The sequence below is a fragment of the Bacillus rossius genome (assembly GCF_032445375.1).
Source record: "Bacillus rossius redtenbacheri isolate Brsri chromosome 9 unlocalized genomic scaffold, Brsri_v3 Brsri_v3_scf9_1, whole genome shotgun sequence".
NCBI lineage: Eukaryota > Metazoa > Arthropoda > Insecta > Phasmatodea > Bacillidae > Bacillus > Bacillus rossius.
This window is the reverse complement of record NW_026962012.1, coordinates 19,050,449-19,071,236: the sequence shown is the minus strand read 5'-3', so window position 1 is coordinate 19,071,236 and position 20,788 is coordinate 19,050,449. Positions and strand designations below refer to the sequence as shown.

General features: G+C 39.9%; 1 protein-coding gene across 9 annotated transcripts in view; it reads right to left on the bottom strand.

Annotated features, from left to right (window-relative positions):
- LOC134542678 (TGF-beta-activated kinase 1 and MAP3K7-binding protein 2) overlaps positions 1-20,788 on the bottom strand; it is a 213,601-nt gene that overhangs the window by 62,563 nt on the left and 130,250 nt on the right. For 6 of the 9 annotated variants that reach the window (XR_010076845.1, XR_010076844.1, XM_063387121.1 and 3 more), the window contains 2 exons: positions 20,037-20,138; positions 11,024-11,134 (listed from right to left, as the gene is read on the bottom strand). Coding sequence is in view for 7 of the 9 variants with exons in the window: in XM_063387121.1 (XP_063243191.1) it covers positions 11,024-11,134; positions 20,037-20,138 (213 nt within the window). In the remaining 2 variants the exon portion in view is untranslated. Of the gene's footprint in view, positions 1-5,749; positions 11,135-20,036; positions 20,139-20,788 lie in introns of those variants that run through there. The other 3 variants (XM_063387126.1, XM_063387124.1, XM_063387122.1) reach the window with 2 other exon arrangements.

Genomic DNA, 20,788 nt, shown 5'->3' with positions numbered 1-20,788 from the left:
GAGTGCGTTTTAATTAATTAATTTTTTTTTAATTTTAATAAAAATATGGATTCCTATTATAAAAATACGAATTTTTGAGATATCGGCCCTGCTGTCATAATCCAATATGAAGGAATGTTTTTTATTTTAATTTTTATTAACTATTTTTTATAAATTTTTAAATTTTTCTCGATTTCCTAGCATAAAAATACCGATTTTCAAGAGGGTGGCCATAACAAAAACTGCAACAGTGATGTAATAATCCAAAATGGTGGCCATGACATCCTAATTGTCAAGGTGCGTTTTATGGCAGCTTGTCGCTGGGGAATTGAAGCCACATTTTATGAAAATTCAAGCCGTTGGATTTTTAAGGATTTAAATGGAAAATTTTTCCTCAAACGGGAATTATTCCTTCGAAATAGATTTTTTTAATCATAATTTTTGAGATTTTTGCGGAATATTTTTTTTCCAAAAAACAGGAAATTTTGGAGTATTTCGACGAATTTGGGGAAAAATTTTGTGAATTTTGAATCACTTTTGGCAAATTTTGATGGTTTAGGTCAAGATCCAAGCTCAAGTTTTAGGTAATTGAATATGGCCGCCATGACATCAGGATTCAATAAGGCGGACTGGCAACAGGCACCATACTCATACTCCTGGGCTCGGACCGGCTATTGTATACTACTCACTTTCTAACCCACCATCGACTTTTCTTCCTTTTTCTTTCAGTTAGCGCAATTGATTAATTTTCTGTACTAAAATAACACAAAAAACCGATCTCATCATAGCGTTACTCTCTACGAGGAGATCGCTCATGGTCGGCTTTTCACGACACGCCTTCGTCAGCACTGGAGTCCGTGTGAACCAATCACAAACCATGGCGGCCTCACACGACATCAAGCATAACAGCCTGGCACACCCTCTGGGAGAGAGCTCAAGACTTTGGTGTGTGATAGTCATGATAGTTTCACTTGCAGCGAGTTTAATAACTTTTTGGTTTAAAATGGAGTCGCAATTATTCAAGGTGCACCACATCACCCCGTAAGCAAGGGTGTCATTGGAAATACAGTCAGCACCTTCATTTGTGTCCTGAAGAGTGCTTTATCTTCAAAAGCATCTAACTGGGAGGTAACAATGAGAAGGTTCTTGTTTGACTGTCATGTCACAGATAATTGTACTACTGGCAAACCTACTGGTTTATTTTTTATTTTATTTTTGTGTCAACGGCCAAGGACACATTTTGATTTGCTACAGTTAAGAAAGTAGTGTTGTTCAATCAGAATCGTGCTAATATATAAACGCCAAAATTTGTGAAGATGGATGGATGGATGAATTTTTGTTACTCTTTCAAGCAAAAACAACTGAACGCATTTGAATGAAATTTGGCACACAGATAGTTTATAACTTGGATTAACACAGAGGCCACATATTAATATTAAATTACATTCCTAATGTATTTAAAAATGATAAATTCATTTTTATCGGCTTCACTGGCATGCTGAGCATTGTGCCATTGCACAGCTGTTGTGTGGTGCATCTCGGCTTACTTAATTTTTCTTTTTTTTTCTTTTATTGGCAATCTGGATGTCACATATGTTCTAATTTTTGTAATTTCCTTGTGTAATATATACATATTTAAAGTAAGATGTATTAATTTTTTGTGGTTTATATTTGTTATGTAATAACTTATAATGTGAATCTTTTGTTTGTGCTATAAAGCAGTTAACTATTTTCAATATAAGACTGTGGTGAAGTTCTTCAAGACTGGATTCTTATATAAAAGAACTATAAACAAATTTTGAAACAGATGCATTGAAACTTTAAATAATAATGTTAAAATCTTATTTTATCTTCGACATTTAAATCCACTGGATATACATTCTTTTCGTTTATTGTGCTTCCTCTTTGATGAATGTGCTTTCTTTTCGTTAATTGTGCTTCCTCTTTGTCGAATGTGCTTCCTTTTCGTTGATTGCGCTTCCTCTTCGTCGAATGTACTTCCTTTTCGTTGATTGTGCTTCTGTTTCATTGATTGTGCTTCCTCCTTGACGAATGTGCTTTCATTTCGTTGATTGATATTCCTCTTTGTCGAATGTACTTCCGTTTGTGCTTCCTTTCCGTTCATTGTGCTTCCTTTTTTTTTTTTTTTTTTTACTAATGTACCTACTTTCTTATCAGAAACTGCTTCCTTTTGTCGATGAATAAGCATAGAAAAGATTGTACTCCGGACATGATTGGACTCATGGTTCGGAGACGACTGGTATATTGGCGTGACATTGAACATGACATGTTTAAAATGATTATCGCATATCGGAGAATGAAATCTCCTGGTTCGGAGACGCTTGGCCTATGTGCATTGTTTTCTGCATGAATTGATTAAAAATGTTCACCGAGTATCGACGAAAAATACCTTTTGGCTACTGATTGGGTGTGTTTGAACACCTACTGGATGCGCCTGGCTACCAACTAGATATGACTTGCCACCTAATGAACGCACATTCCTAGCTACCGACCGGGCGCATATTGTCGCCTAATGGTCGTGTCTGACCGTCGAATACATGCCTGGCCACCAACTGCTCGCGCCTTGATGCTGACTGGACATGTCTGGCTGGTAACTGAACATGTCGGCCACAAACTGAATGCACCTGGCCGCCTATTACGTGCCTGGCTACTGAATGAACATGCATGGTTAATCAACTGTTATGTACAAGTGACTCGGAAATACATGACAAGGGATGCAAAGGACTCGCTTCGCATTCTAAGATTGTAGAAATCGAGAAACGCTAGTAATTTACTTGCTTTTATTTGTAGAATTTATGAAATTAATTTTACGTACGATTTTTTTCTTTATTTTCTCAAACCTGTAACTTTAAGATAATTTTAATTAAATTAGTATGCTTTTACTTGAAATTATATTGTTTTGCGTTGATAAAGGCTTAACGATGCACAGAAATCCATCTATTTAATCATTAAATTAATGAGTGATTTTTTTGATGAATTTAGAACTTTTTCCCGAATTATAAGCTAAATAATTTCAGAATTTCAAGATGGTGGTCAATATTTCATCATCGGCTAACTGGAGGCAGGTATAGGAGGAACTTAAGCCTCTTTTAGGACTTTTCACCATATTTATTAAAATTATTTTTTACATAAAATTAATTTTTTTGCATCGCCCAGGGATCGAACCAAGGACAGGAACCGATCGAATAAATCAGTATATTGATTGCAAATTTGTTTAATGAATGATGGAATTTCCAAGATGGTGCCCAAAGGTCAAGATGGCAGGTGCCACAGTAATAATAAACGATTACTGCACTCCAGCAGGTAAAACTTAAACTAATATGATGGTAACACACTCTAGCAGATGAAAACAAGATAGTGGTCTCCAGCAGACGAAAACAATATGGCTGACATGTCATACCAGCAGGCATTATATATAGCTTGGCATTAGTGGTGGGAGGTGTCTCTGGCTTCCGTGGAGGAAGGGTATGTCGCCATTTTTTATTTTTGCTCTTACTGGGTTCGAACTGAGGACTCCATGTTGTAAGTACGATTTAAAATAATATTTTACTAAAATTTAATTAAATGAAATTATCAATTTTAATTTTTTTTTCCGAATATATACCATTAAAATTACGGATTTTCAAGCTGGCAGCCATAACAGAAATTGCAACGTTCTAGAATCTAACATGGCGGACATAATGTCAAGTGTAACGATAGCGTCATAGTAATCCAAAATGGCGGGCGTAACGAAAGCATCATTTCTGTAATCCAAGATGGCGAGTGTAACGATATATGCAACTGTGTTTTTTAAATATTTTGATTACTATTTAAATCATATTTTTTATTAATTTTAGAATTTATTTCACTAAAATGGGATAATAAATAAAGATTTTCAAGATGGCTGCCATAACAGAAATTCCAACGGTGACATAATCCAATATGGCGGCTTAGGTCAAGATCATCCAAGATGTCCGTCGTGACATCACAATGTAAACAATCATCAATCCACACCCATAACCCAGTGCCAGTACCAGCCAATATATACTACTGTCGAGGGATTAAAAGCCCTCAATTATAGTAACTACATGATGATTAATTCGCCGCGGATGTGATCCTGAATTAGATGGTAAAGATCACTAGAAGTACAACCGGCTACTGCACCACGGACACTGTCACTAGGGGGGCTAGCGACGAGCATAGTTGAAGCTGACCCCGGAAGGAGGGTGGGGTAACTCCTGGTGCAGTGCTGGCCTAGGTTAGCTGAGCCGGCAGCTATGGCACGTAGGTGGTATGGTAATACAACACGGGTGTCTAACCGGCCGTGCTTTAAGGGGGTGCCTTCCACTTTAGGTCAAGATATTATATTTATATTAATCACTGATCAACTTTTAGACTTTTTCAATTGTTTAACTTTCACGAAATGAAAAATATATACAGCGCATACGTTTTGCACAATTAGCTGCCAAATTTACATTTTTAACATTTTTGGGTTGTACAAATAAGGAGAATTTAATTTATTGCACAACTGAAATTTTTTAGAAATAACTGCAATGCCACTGGCTACTTCAAGAAATGGTTTGAATTTCTTTATAAATTTTCATTAATTTTACTTAGCATTTCAAAATTCTCAAATTTTTTTACGATTTAAACAGTCAACAAACATGAAATGTGTTTTTGTGCTAGAAATGCAAACCATATCATGAAGTAGCCAGTGGCATTACAGTTAAACCTAAAAGGTTTGTTCTAGTGCACTAGAGGTGGCACTTGCATCCAGGCGGGACTAACATGACCCACTGCCACCAGAGAATGGGAATTGGAAGGTTTGCGCGTTCGGCCACTTGCGCAGTAGAACGGTCCGCGGGCGAACAAACTGTCTAAAGCTTAAATAATAAGTATTCCCCTTGGAATGAAGAAATAAAAAGCTTAATGTGAACTCCTGAACACTGATCAGAAGTACGAATTAATACAAATGTACGTTGTATGGCGGCAGGCAGTTGGGCCGTCTCAGTACTGAGTGGCGGATCACACCAAACCAAGTTCATGTGTGGTCACGTCTGGACGTTGGGGCCATGCCGCAGTGAGCTGTAAACCTTTCTCGGACATTTTAACTAGAAACTAGGTCAAGACATACGACGCAGGCTAGGCGTCCATTGGTCCACCAGGACTTAGGTCCCTTTTCTTCGGTACCTAGACGAAGACGTTGCTAGCAACATTATTTCGTGAAGAAACAGGACTCTTGAGAAGCGATCGGCAAAAGTGATTGTTTTATATTTCCTGGTAACTACATTATGGAATCGTGTGACGGACATGTATTTCGTCAGGAGAAATATCAATTTCAAAATTAATTCTAAACTCTTTTATTTGAAAACAACCATAAACCATTTCGAATACATTAAGATTCATATAAAGCAATTTAAACCCCACTACTTACAACCTCTCATGAAATATGTTACAAGTGTTTTCTGTACGTGCCAGGAACGATTGTTGTCTCAGTGCAATTATGCCTTATCACACACTACGGTCGCGCATTATACTTATGACAAATGAATGGTATTAGAAATTCTAAATGGAAAACAGTTTTGCAAGTTATTCCTACAGGGACAATATATTTGGGAATAATTACCACACTATATACATAGTAAGTTTTTAGTTTGTATTCATGAACTGACTAAATTCTTTGAACATTGTTGAGTTTCAGACAAAAACATAATGTGTTTTAGGAACATGATAGGTATTCTTGCAATAAAACCATTATGAAAAACAAAAATTCACCAAAATATATTTTATTAATCCCAAATATTCCTGTAACAATTAACAGTTTTTTTATACGATTTAATAAATTTAAAGACAATACTTTACCAGTTCAATAAAACTCATCTTATACTGTACATTTTCCTTCATATTCAACAATTCCTTTTATGTTCATAGGTGTACTTAATGTGAGGCTAACAAAAATAACATTCGTATTAAACATATTCAGTATGTTTATAACAATTCTCATGCAACAACAGTATAAAAGTTACTACAGCAGTTAGATACACAACAAAACAAACACAATCGCAACCTTTAAAACAACGTAGTCAACTCGTGGATCGTGCAAACAGAGACCGAGAACTGCTGGTCACTGCACGAACATTGGAACATTTACAGAAACGAAAAGAAACAGGAAGGATATTATTTATGGCTTACATTACAAAATCATTAATAAAGGACACACATAAACTCTATAGAACGGTCACTCAACTGAACATGCTCCATTTCTGAACGGATTTTCAAATACAAACTGGTGGAGCAGCAGAAACAGGCGAGGGGTGTAAATGCCTAGCCTCAACGGACCAATCTCTGCGAAGCTGCAACTTATGTTCCAACGTCCCCGAGCATTTTCAGTTTCTACTTAGAAAATATGTATTGTCTTATTGACCGAGATCGCTTAGTTGAATCACATCTGCGGAACACTCAGCTAGTTTATAAAAAATGACACAGTCTTCTTTCAGCCTCTATGCTGACTCAAAGCTCGAGGTAGCTACCTAACCAGTTTGTCAGATGATCAGGGGCGCAATACTAACTGGAATTGGAATATACAGAAGCACTCTGGAATAAGTATTTTCACAACTAAAATAAGGCAGGCCACATGAAAAGGTGAAATATGTGCCATACTGGTGGAAAGTTTTTAACTGTATTTGGGAAAGTCAATCCTTTCAATAGCTGAATATCGAAAACCGAAAGTTAAAAAAAAAACTATTAGGATAAGTTACAGGCATGTCCTCTGTTAACAAGAAGGCAAGCCTCAACAAACTACACTGTCCCTCGCCCCTGGAAGCACGAGATAACCCAACGCACACCTCGACGTGAACACCCCTTCCTTACATGCTGCAGGGCCTACATGCTGCCAATATAGAAGCCAGCACATGAGGAAACCACTGGTTGTAAGAAATATACTGGTGACTATATGACACTGAACTATTGTGCATGTTCAACAGGGTATCACGGACAGAATGAATGCAGTGGGATGGTGGTAGGCGTGGCTGGATTCAACAGGTGATCTGGCAGCCAAGCAGTCAGTTATTTTTATTGCTGGCAAGTCTGCAAGATGCAACATCAAAACGTTTCCTGCAACTGCGTCCAGGATGCAACACTGCAGGAGTGCATCTGTTACCACCGCCAGCAATAGTTGTGTCCGCCACTCATGCCCTACTTCACATCTTCTGGTCTTCCGAACGGGCTCTGCCTTACCATCACTAGGTGTTCTGTTTGTAATGACCACTTTCTCATGTGCTGATTTGGACACGAGGGGAGAGTTTCGGTTTGTTCAGTAGCATGTGGTGTCTACAAGTAGGTAGCATTTGGCTTCTACTGCAGATGTTATTGGCAGTGAGACTTAACAGAGGACACTCATTATTCACATGCCACTAACACAACTTGTGATATGGGGTTAACCTCACTCACTTATGAGAATAGGACCTCCTAGATTTAAGTGAAATTAGAACCACTTTGTATCAACACAGTGCATGGGGTTGAAACTAAACACATGGCACATAACGTATTTGTGATCATAACCACAGAGGAAAAACTCATGCTCATTAGTTAACTTCATACACGACTACAGTTTTATAATAAAACACAGCTGTTAATAAATGTGATAAAATACTGATGCTGTAGTAGTCACGTTGTAGTAGTGTTTAGGCATTATTTGTTTGAGTAGGAGGTGTGGACTCAAACATCTCATGACAGGGCTCAAGTGGTCAAGTTGGAAAATACACTCTGGCCACCAGCATTTTAGGCTGAACACAGCTGATTGATAAGGAAAGAAACAATAGTTTAGCTGTGAACAGTAAGTGACATTTCTCATACAGACTAAGTCTGAATTCAAGCATTAATCTTTGGCTGCAGGTACATCACAATCCAGTTATTAGAAAACATCTATACGACTTATGGTCCAAAGTGCACGCCAAGGGACTGAATCAAATTTATATTGCAAATTATAGACAAATAATTTAAGAAACAAACTTAAGCATCCGGATGATTTTTAATTGAACAGAGTTCCACAAACTGAGAAAAATTGTGAATTTTAAAAATTTCAAATAATTCAAAAACGTAATTAATGAAAATTTGTTTTATGAGTAACCAAACTGCAAATTACATTCAGCAAGTAAGAAACTACAGTATTCCTAACCTACACGCCATGAACATAGTTCACGGGAATGTAGGTTTGAGGAGCCGGGGCTGTGGGGAGGGAGAGAATTGAGTAGCCTTTCACTGAAGGGGCCAGCTTGCACTTCCACATCCGTGACTGAAAACAGATGTCACAACAATATATGATGGAAAACTTTCTGTATATTTTAAGTTTTCCGATTGTTGCATGAATATATATTAAAATATGGGCAGTATATTGCCTACCGGCTGTCTCGTGACTGAGAACAGGGTTGATCTCAGTGACGCGGAAGTAATTTACAATAACTACAACATGAGCTAGGTCCAGGGGCAGGTCAGCCCGGACTTCTGGCCCAGGGCTGGTGGGGATCACTAGCTAGGTGCTGCCCCTGCTGAGTGCTCTCTTCTCATTTCAGGCAGTTGTCTCCTGAGCAGGTCACGTGGTGAATGAGAAGTCACGGCGGGAGGGTCACGCCTACACGCAACTTGGCCAGGTATTCGCGGTGAACTGAGTACCGAAAGTTTCAGTTGAATAATTACAGTTACCGGCAGGCAGATCTCAGTGGTGTAAGGCTCGCAGCTTCCACACCTTGTAACACTAGCTCCTGAGGACTGTTGCAAGAGGGATTCTGCGGGAGAGGGGTGGGACAGTTTCCTCGCGCGCCATAATATTGAGTACTAATAAATGTTTTACGTAAAACATAATTTTTTAACATCTCACAATTTATTTAGTTATATTCCCTACGTAGGAAACGCCTGACAGAAGGTATAAATATGTGTGTGTCTATATGGTAATTATTTACTTGAAACACTCCAGTAAAACCAGAGACTGTTCGTAGATTGTGGGCTACTCCGTTACCTGGATCCAGACTAGTTATATATTATTAAATACAATTATTGAGCACTACGTATTAAATCTGGCCTGGGGCCGCAAATAATATTAAGGTTTTCGTAAACAAGGTACTATTAAGGGATCACACAAATACTTAACTACGCACCATCATTTGTGAATACTATGACTTTACATGACTCTAACGGGAAATAAATACACAGGTACTCATACAGGCGTCTAACACAAGGACTGAGCACTTACTTTGCTGCGGACACAATCACTGACTTGACTCGTGCGGACGTGATTCGAGGGTGAACGGCTTTTACTACTATAGCAGGGTACAACAAACAAGCACCCTATCCAGCGACGACATATGTCGCTTAGAAGACACACGCCAAAAACTCTGACCACAGATGGACGCCCCTGCAACACGCGATAGTGCTGCTCAGCGCAGTGGCAGTCTGGGCTGGTCGTCGTGGTCGCTTGCAGGAGCCTGAGCTCCGGTCAGCACTAACTGCTCTACTTTCAGCCAGTCAGGCATCTAGACAGATATGTAACTCCTTCCACGTAGTCTCTTAAAGGAGACTCAGTCTAGTCAAAAGCTGTCTCCCTGCCTCTTCACAGTCGCACAGGAGCCTGAGATCCAGTCAGCACTAACTGCTCTACTTTCAGCCCGTCAGGCATCTAGACAGATATGTAACTCCTTCCACGTAGTCTCTTAAAGGAGACTCAGTCTAGTCAAAAGCTGTCTCCCTGCCTCTTCACAGTCGCACAGGAGCCTGAGATCCAGTCAGCACTAACTGCTCTACTTTCAGCCAGTCAGGCGTCTAGACATATATGTAACTCCTTCCATGTAGTCTCTTAAAGGAGACTCAGTCTTTGTCACAAGCTGTCTCCCTGCCTCTTCACGGTCGCTCGCAGTCGCCTGAGCTCCAGTCAGCACTAACTGCTCTACTTTCAGCCAATCAGGCGGCTAGACAGATATGTAACTCCTAAGTGCCTAAAGGGAAGGTAGAAGCCCCGCACCACTCACACCAATGTCTACTGAGGCTATGCTTTCACCATTATCTTCCTATCACAATGTATAGGTACTATAGAAAACTATACCATCAATCATAAAAAACCAACATTAAAACATACATAATAATAGGTTTATAATATAACCATAGAAAATCCTGCAAGGCAAACAACCATTATCACATATTGTTAATGTACTGAAGGAACATATTTCGTTTTCTTCCACTGTTTATTGCATCTGGTATCTGGCATTGTACAATCCTAGTTATAATATTAATTAATACACACAAAGTCATTGAGATGCACAAACTTCTGCTTACTACCTACACGATCGCAATTACAAGTTGAAGAAATGTTTCTCCTAATGGAAATAAATGAGTATTGTACTGAAGGGTGAGTTTCAACATTACAAGTCCTAAACCACAAGTATGTTTGGCCCCACTTGAAAATGCACCTTAATAACCACGTTACCTGATGATAAAGTGGAAACAATAGATTTTACATTTTTATCTAGACTATGTCAAGAACCCAAAATGTGGCTGTATGAAGAAGGGGAAATATATCTTTCTAAAAATTAAAATTACAATGTTGCTTACGGGTGAAATACTGAGCTTCCAATAGTAGTGTAGTCAATCCAGGACTGGCTGACACACAAGATCCTTATTGTGTCACAAATTTGGGGTGCATTATGCATGAGAGTGCAGTCAAACATATCACATGTTCATTTGTCTGTGTTACTACACCAAATGTAACCATAGGTAATACCATGATTCCCTCCAGTTCAACTGTCGATGATATTGAACACTTGTGCCTACACATCAGTCCTGTTCTGATGAAGGATAGTTGCTCAGTAGCAACTCACACTTGCACTTCTTTACCGGCATGCAGCTAGCGACAGTGACTAGGTTAGTCCAGCCCACAACGGCGAGGTCATCTCAGGTGAACACGGTGGTTAGGTCAAGACACACACGCACAGTTGACATGCGGTCAGGTGTTAGCGCGACTAGACGGCAGTGGTGGCCACTCCAGAGGGCGAGGTACCTAGCTCGATGTGAGGCATGTCGCACTGCTCGCATTTGTCCAGCAGAGGGTGGTTCTTGTAGGTGCAGGCACTACAGGTCCAGTGTGGTGCGGCGCGTTCTGCCACTCGCCCTAGAACACAGCACACTCGCTGCAGCACTAGGAGGAGCCTGCATTGTCCAGTCCTCTCCTACATGCACATGAAGCACTTCCTAACAGCAGTTCGCAAGCGTGTCGTGAGCAGCACTTTGGGGTCAACCATCACATGTCAAGTTAGTATGGCATTATTAACTAACACAGCTTGAGCACCATGTCTGGGTAAAATTCAAAATTTCATAAAGTAAGTCTTTGTTTGAAAATTTTGTAACATAAATTTAATGGATGGCAGAAAATATCAAAACATGCAACTTTTGTTATGGAGCATAGGTACAGAAACGAAACCTTGTGCAAAGGCAGGCGCAAACAGTAACATGCGAATTTGAATTTTGTGGGCTTCAGGATACTATTCCACTGGCTAAGAGGACGCGTGATCGCAGGGCAGTGACATTCAAACACGCATTTTAATCAATTAAATGTATACTTCAAAATTTGCGAACACTGTGTATAGATGTGTAGGGGGAAATTTAATTACTAACAAAAAATATATTGACCACAAAAATACTATCAAAACTATTAAACCAGGTAGAAATTGCATCAAATGAAGGTTTTTAATGGGATTCTTACTGCAGCAAAAACCAATAATAAAAACAGCACAATAAATATTTCTCCCTGAGCTGGAGACAAGATCACTACTCCCACTACCGGTCCTCAACAGCACTGATCGCATGTCACATTCACATGGGGAGACGCGGGTCGCTATGGCACGACTCGATTTGTATGCATCGAATCGGTACCCGATCTGTTTGGAGCCCCGTGTTTTATAGGAGAGCCCATTCATTTGTCACCATGCAAAACTATGGAATGTTAAACCCTTCTATTTTTTATTTCGACTTCAGCGAATGCCTCCCAATGCACCAAAATAACATTTAAAACTTTACGTGAATTGAATAGGGGCAGAATAGCAGGATAACACAAATTATATAAGTCATTAGAAAATTCAGATGTTTGGATGCTCCAGCAAGGAAGAAAAGAAAACTACCGGAAACCAACATAAATACACTACTGGAATGCCTTGGTAGGGCAACAAAAAATATTAAAAAAGTAATCTTTATAATTGACATGCCATGGTGTTTTATAACTATCTTTGTCTACCCCCGAGAGTAGTGTAGAAACCTCTGCACTTCACTCTTGGCCCATGAAGAAGCTAAATTCAATTATCACCAAATAAATACTGTGCCGAAAAATTTGAAATAATTGACACAAATTTATTTCTCCTCTAAATTCTTTAATATACACTCTGTTAGTCCATTGTTCATCCTGAACAATTCTTTTCTACTAGAGTCTTGCCATGTTTTCCCAGCTCCGCAACCGAAAACCTGGTGCGATTTCGTCAGCCAAGTATAAGACATCATTTTTATTACCACCTCAGGCCATGAACACTACCAGTAACAGTGTCCAGCTTCGTGACCGAGAGTGCTTTTCTCAGTGTCCTCCCAGGGTAGCATTCTTCCCAGAGCTCGGGTTAGGTTAGCAGCTCCAGTCATGCCCCATTTTAATGTTCCAGGGCTATCGGGCATGTATCGCACCTGCCCTAAGACATTTCTCACGAGCTAGCAGATCCCCGCTGCCATCTTTTCCACGAACTTCACCGAGAGCACTGACCGGGCCTTTAACCTCGCCTCTCGGAGTGCCAGAATCAAGGACATCTCGCTGGCCAGCGAAAGGCCTGCCTTCGCCATCTCGTGGCAAAGATGCCAACTACTTTACTTTAGTTCGACGATGTAGCGAAACCTCTAACGGCCGCGACCACACCTCTCTCTATTTCCCTTCTAGCCCGACAGAGCGCGACCCAGCTGGGCCTATAAGTGCCAGAATTACAGTAGTCCCTCTTGCGGGACTATTGTGAACTAACCCCGAGTCTGTTTCGCCTGTGCCCAGACAGCGTGCTGCTTTCGGCATGAGACAAGTAACCTCCAAGGCCCCTTAAGTTAAGCTACCAGCCACCTTTGTTTTTTTTTTCTTTGGTTGATGGGGCGATATCTCGGCCACTACCCCCAGCCAATGAGAGGCCAGTTCCCCCAATTCATGGGCCTCCAGCCCCCTAGCGCGAGTTTTAGCTACATGCAGCCCAAATGATTGATTGATTCGTCATGTCATCACTGTGGTCGTTTCTTTCCGGTGCTTCTCACCCGCGAGCCTTTTCGTGAAGTAGTCTCGTAGCGACTAGCCTACGGGATGTGATCCTAGGGAGTCCGGGAGTGATCCCTAGTATATTTATTTTCTAGTTTGATATTCATGTAGTTCTGATTAATAGGTAATCTTGTAGCATAACTCACACTTGGCTTCCACGAGCACTAGTGCATATCCAGATGATGTGATGTTCACTATTCTGCCCCCAGAATGGTAAGTGGGAAATTCTATGCCTTTGGGCTTATAGTTGTCTCTCTACTTAACTTTTGCCCTGACTTCTCGATTCCTGTTTCTTGTCGCCTTAATTTCTATTCTTGACCACTGACCTCCTTTTGTTTGGTTCCAGTGGGGTACAAGAAATGGTCCAAGAAATGGTCCAAGAGATGGTCCAAGAGTTCGGGTTTTTCTCTGGTTCAAGTCTGTAAAATTCTGCAAAATTTACATGGTCCCTTCTTGAATGGACATGAATTCCACATGTCTCTCTAGTCTGCCAACCTTTGAGCCGTCACCTCTTCTCCTCACTTCTAGTCACTGCCAGTGAACATTCAACCATATCATACATTGTTAAACCTAACATAGTTACCTAAATTATACATAGTCCCGCACTGGTTGGCTGACAAATGTTTCAATTTCCTAGTTAAATAATTTATGTTAGTTTTTTTGTGAAAACTTGATTATGACATGTCTTAGTTGGTCAAAGGAAAATGTTAAATTTGTATTCCAGGTACAATTGATAATCTATTTGTAATCGATGAATTTTGATGGCTGGGGCCCCAGTAACTATGACAAGTGTAATTTTGTAAATCTTGAAACTATTAAAAGAAAATAATAAAAACCATAATAAACAATTAAAAGGGTAAGCTTAAAGCAAAACTCTTAGTATTTTATCTCTTCAAATACGATCCATTTTCTACGTCCTCTTGTGAGAAATAAGTACCCTTTTTTTTAATGTTTCTTCCTTGAGTACCTCCGAGTATACTGTAGTGTCATTCACTTACTCAAAGCAGCTTCCGGGGCTTTTATAACAAAGTTAATATAAAGCTCTCTTAAACTACACAAGGGCAGTAACACAACATGCAAGTTTCCATAGGATTGTTGATGTAGGCAGGCTTACTGGAAACCAAGTATAACATGTTTACAAGGTAATGACAGTTCTACTTATGAACTGCTGGACAGTAAAAAGTGTGAAAGTACTCCAGGCGAGGCAAACCACCCAACTTGCTGCCACAACCCAAGAATTACATTCTTAGCACCAGCACCCTCCCACAGTATCCGGACCAGGTACCCAAATAATACCACGACTCAGGCATACTGGAACATCAGTACTGGTAACAAGGTTGTGCAAGACTACAGTGTCTCGCTGCAAGAACCAAGTTTGCTTTTCCAAGTGATCAAATTACTAAAAGAATGATGGAGAGGTACAGCACAATGTTTGTCGAGATGGCAGCAACATTCGCCACCCTTCTGGCACAACTACAGTCCTGTAAGTTACTGGCTTCTCAACACTGGCTGTCAGATGGCAAACACACTCGGTATCCTTTTAGATTCCTACCATCACATCTCCAGACCTGTAAGATACAGGCTTTTATGCACTGGCTGTCGATACTGTAGCAACACCCAGTACCCTTCTGGCTTCTTTACGAGATATCTCAATCCTGTAAGCTACCGACTTCTCTATACTGGCTGTCGAGAATGCGAGTTGTCCTGATTCCTGAGGGAGAAGGCGCGTATCGTTTGAGATGTCGGAGTTGTTGCCAGGTTTAGTATCCGAGACAGATACAAAATGTTTATGGAAAGAGTGCATAATGCGCACATATAGCCTATCTACATCCAAGGCGATCCTCTTACTTATTGTGGCACCAGCGGAGTATACTGAAGAGGATTATTCCAGGTTTAACCATAGTCTTAGGCATCCTCAATTGCTGGACATGGTACTGGAAATGGTAGATGAGCTGAATCTGTGGGCAACAGCTGATGCGATTGAAACCTTAGCCAGCCGGTTCGACTTCTGAGCCTCAAAGGCTTGGTTTCATGGTGGGAAATTGGGCATGGAAAAAGCGATGGTTGGACTGGAACTTTTGCTATTCCCATTTGGGACTCACAAGTGGGCCTTAATCTGCTGTCAACTCCTCGGGCCAAGGTGCTTGTAGTCGGCGACTGGCCTGGAATGCCTACTGAAGCCAGGAAGATTGGAAGTAGTTGGGCTGACCACCGGTACCAGCTGTGGAGAGCCAGTAGAGGTTGTATAGGTATTTTACCAGGTCACGAGTAACCTGGGGTATTGTGGATTCCCAGGTTGAGGGTGATACCATTAGATAGGTGCTACTCGGTGGCTTGTGTGAGGAATCCACTTGCTCCAACTGGTGGTTAGTTGGGTGGGTGTGGGATGGGGAGACTGGGTGGTGCTGATGCCGGAATGGGTATTGTCGGCCTCTCGGTATAGCCTGTCCCTTACTGCCTCCAAGATGCGATGAAATGGTGTAACCATTTCTCCATGGCTCTTGGAAGCCCGGGTCACCCATGTTCTTCCACCCCCAGAAGCTACATGCACAATGCAGGCATGCTGCAGAAACTCTTTTAGCTTCCTACGAACACATCTCTAGTCCAATAAGGTTCAGGCTCCTCTACGATTGGCTCACCACATCCAGTGCTACTATCAGTGCACTGCCATGAGATTGCAAGACTGAGCTATGTTCGATAGAGCGCTGCATGTGTAAATTATTAATGCACTACTTAAATATAAATAACCATGTTAAATTTTCCGAACATTTTTTTATATTAACTGAAACTGTTATTAAGGTTATGCTACAAAACAACAATCCAATTTAAACAATGTATTAAAATCACTAGGTGCACCTGCTCAGAAAGGCTGACTAGTTGCTATGACCGCAAAAATTATTCATGTTTAAGAATTGTAAACATTCATAATTTTGTAGTGTTCTATATTAACATTCTTTCTGGGTGTGTTGACAATGGTAACCAGCAGCTGTTCCTTACATGAGGTTGTTTAAAGATAATATTTAATCCTTGCATTTTTTTGACTGATAAATAAGTGTAAAAATATATCTAAGCATTACTTCAGAATTTTCGTTACACTTTAGGAAGCTTTGCAATTTAGAGCTGTTTAAGATGTTTAGTATGGCTCAAATATAATTTAATTTACCAAACACAAAACGATGAGATTTTAGCCTTCTGCTATGGAAAGCTACAAAAATGGGAGCAGAGGAAAATAGTAAGTAGCCACAATAATCCCAGGTAGTGTTATGTATTAAACGAAAAAAGAAACAATCCGACGGAACATGGAATTCTATTCATTTAAGAAAGTCAATGAAAGAAACTGTAATAGGTCCAGGGGAAAAGTTGAGATGGGTGTTGATCATTTTAAAGGTAAGGATAATACTTATTAAAATATGGAACAAAGAAACAAGGAATGTTATATTCCACACTTAGGGTTGGTAAATTATAATAAAGTCTGGCCTGATATTAATTAAAGTGTTAGGGAAGGTAACAGAGATCAGAGCAATAAAGTGGTTGACACTTGACACTAGGAGAGGTCAAAATGTAAGATCACCAGAAAGGTACAACAATTTTATAATGTAAGTGTGCAATTGCACAGCTGTTGTGTGGTACATACTCAAATTGCTTAACTTTTTTTTTGGTTGGAAAACTGGATATCACGCATGCTTTATTTTTGTAACTTCCTTAGGTTCATATATATGGTAAGGGACATAATTTTTTGCTGTTTATATTGCTATGTAATAACTTAGTAATGTGAATTTTTTGTGTGTGTCTTAATTCAGATAATTATGTTCAACAAATAAGACTTTTTAAAAACACGCATAACAACTTCAAACTATAATATATATTAAGGTATTATGCAATCTTGGGTTAGAAACAGAGCCTAAAATTGCAAAGTATTTCAACAGCTGTCTATGGTTTTGGTTGTGAGGTGACTTGCACCTTCTCTTTGGTAAGCCATAATGTGAACACATACTTTTAACTTCGGCTTTTAAATCCAATTGATTGTTGTGGTAATTCGTTTCTCGGCACCACCAACTGGCAGTTCTCGTGTTGGTGTGAGACATCCCGGCCATAGGTAATTAACTTACACTTTTTTCTGGAATAAAGACGGAGTCTTTCGCCTTCTCGAATGGCTTCGGGATGCCACCAACATGTATTCCCTTCCTTCTTCGCATGCAGCATGTGGCGCATTAGTTTTACTTCTTTGGAACTCCACCCGGCCATTTCATTACCGAAATTAAAATGAAAATAATAAACGTAAATTGTAATCAAGCTCAATAAAAATTAATCAAAAATTTTTTTTCAATTACATATTCTCAAAAGTAACTTATGCAACTATTGTGTAACTAGCTGCACAAATTAAAAATAAAACAGATCATATACTATCCAAGGTATAAAGAACCCAAAGAAAGGAATGCCATCCAGCGAGGCACTAAAAGAGGCCATTTACTCAAGGTCCCCAATGCACTGTGCCTTTGTGGAGGAAGAATTTCAGTTGATACACCTCAGATGCATAAAGTTAGAAAATGCACCTAACATACTATCCAATGTAGCAGGAAACAAATGAAGGGAAATTCATTCAGTGAAGCACAATAAGATAACACTCCACGACCATAATGCACCCTCCGTTTTTGTCGGAAAAATATTATTGGTTGCACCACAACAGCTCAAAGTTAGTACACTCATATCACATACTAACCAAGGTAGAAAGAACCAAATAAAGTAAAAGTATTTTAGTGATGCACTACCAGATGCATTTACTCCAGAACCGTGACTCACCTTCATTTATGAAGGAAGGTTGTTAGTGGTTGAACCACAGCTGCACAAAGTTAAAACATGCACTTCACATACTATCCATGATAGCAGGAAACAAAATAATGTAAGGTCAATTTGTAAGGCACTACAAGATACCATTTTCTCCAGTATCACAAAGCACTATTTAATCGTTAAAAAAAAAAATATTAGTGGTTGCGCGACAACAGCTAAAAGTGAAAATGTAGGCACAAAACCTACTACTCCAGGTCGAAGGAATAAATTAAAGGGAAAAACAACCAGTAATGCACTAACAGATGGCACTTACACAGAGACCGCAATGCACCATGCATTCCTGGAAAAGATATTAGTGATTTCACCACAAATGCTTACAGTTAAAACACACACATTACATACACTCCCACCCAACCATCGTGGAGGAAGGTTATTAGTGGTTGCACTGTAACTGCACAAAGTTGGACTTCAAATTATATACAATTAAAGGTAGAAGGAACCCAATGAATTCTAGGTCATTCTGTAAGAAAATTAAAGATGCTACCTTCTCAATTACCGCAATGCTGCCTATGTTCGTGGATGAAGAATATCAGTGTTTGCACTGCAACTGCCCTAAGTAAGAACACGCACATCACATACTATCGACAGTATGAGGAATAAAATGAAGGAAAGATCATCCATTGAGGCACTACAATATGCCACTTACTACACGACTGCAATACATGTGTGTTCGTAGAGGTAGGATTTAAGTAATTGATCAGCAACAGCTCAAAGTTCGAATGCGCACAATACTTTCTATTTAAGGTACCTAGCAGGAACAAAATAAAGGTAAAGTTTTCCAGTGAGGAACTACCAGATAGCACTTACTCCAGGACCGATATGCAGTGTGCTTTCGTGGTGGAAAGATATAAGTGGTTACGCTGTAACTGCTCATAGAGCATACACATACTATCCAAGGTAGCAGGAATGGAATGAAGAAAAGTTCATCCAGTGAGGCACTACCAGATGTCACTTATTCCAAGACCACAAAGCCTTATGTGTTTGTGGAGGAGGAATATTAGTGACGGCATCATAACTGCTCAAAGTTGGAACAAGCAGACCATATACTATCCAAGGTAGCAAAAACCACATGAAAGAAAAGTCGTCTAGTGAAGTACTATCAGATGCCACAAACTCGAGGATAAATATGTATTCTGCATTCGTGGAGGAAGAAATTAGTGGTTGCAAAGCAACTGCTTAAAGTTAGAACACACACATTACATACACCCTGAGGCAGCAGGAACCAATATAAAGAAGATCATCAGTGAGGCACTACAAGATGCCCCTCTCACCAGGACTGAAATGCACCGAGCGTTCGCGGTGGATGGAAATTAATGGTTGCGGTGCTCGGCTCTAAGTAAGAACAGGCACACCGCATACTATCAAAGATAGCCGGTAACAAAAGAAAAAAATGGTAATCAGTAAAGTACGACAAGATGCCACTGACTCCTGGACCTCAATGCACACTGCATGAGTGGAGGAAGGATATTAGTTGTTGCACCTCAGCTGCAAAAAGTTAGAACACCTACATCAGTTACTATTTAAGACAAGAGGAACCAATTGAGGAAAGGTCGTCCATTGAGGCACTACAAAATGCCACTTACTCCAGATCAGCAATGCCCCCTCGTTCATGGAGGATGAATATTAGTTGTTGCTCCACAACTACTCAAAGTTAACAACACGCAAATCACATACCATCAAAGGTGTCAGGAACCAAATGAAGGGAAGGTAATCCATTGCGGCACTACAAGATGATATTTAATCCAAATCCGCAATGCGCCATGTGTTTGTGGGGAAGGATATTAGTGGCTGCACCGCAGCTGCTCAATGTTAGAACACGCACATCACATTCCAGCCAAGGCAGCAGGAACCAAATGAAAGGAGGGCATCCAATGGGGCACTACAAAATGCCACTTACTCCTGGACCGTGACGCAGCGTACTTTCGTGGAGGAAGGATGTGTCCGCGCTGGCCCGTGTAAATGTTCTTATAGAATTCTTCATCCGTTTCTCCTAAGGGAACTGCAATCAATTTTGCAACATGCCTGTTCATAATGCCGATAAAATACCTTCAATCAAGGTGTATGATTCAAGCTTCCTGCTTTGCCACAAACAGATAAGAGAAGCTGCAGCGACTAACGAGAAGTAGCAAGCGCACAACCCCACACACAGAAAGCAGTTCCTATGAACTTTGACACCACCAGGACTTGTTATAGATTATTACCTTACATTTACATTGCAATATCTTGCAAAGAGAATTAGGGCATAATAACAACATTTATGAATAGAATAAATGAAACTAAAGTCTGTACAAACAAAAGTCAATACCAGTGTCACAGACATGCTGACGCCAGAGAAGACGAATTGAGTTCAAACTTCCTCTGGCCACTAGACTGTGCAGGTGCGTGTTCAGTGTAATGTTTGAACACATAATTCTACAGGCACTTATATTCACAGTGGCATTCTCATAATAAATATTGGGCACTGAAACCTACAAAAATAGCATTATTACGTGGACCTTATTTAAAACAAATTATAAACCACATTTATCTGTCTTTAAATGAGTCATGCAATTGTGAATGTTGTTTAAATGCAGTTTCTTAAACATACGCCACTGCAGTTTTTCACTGTTTGTCATGGAAAAATTCCGAAAAAAAAAAAAAAATATATAT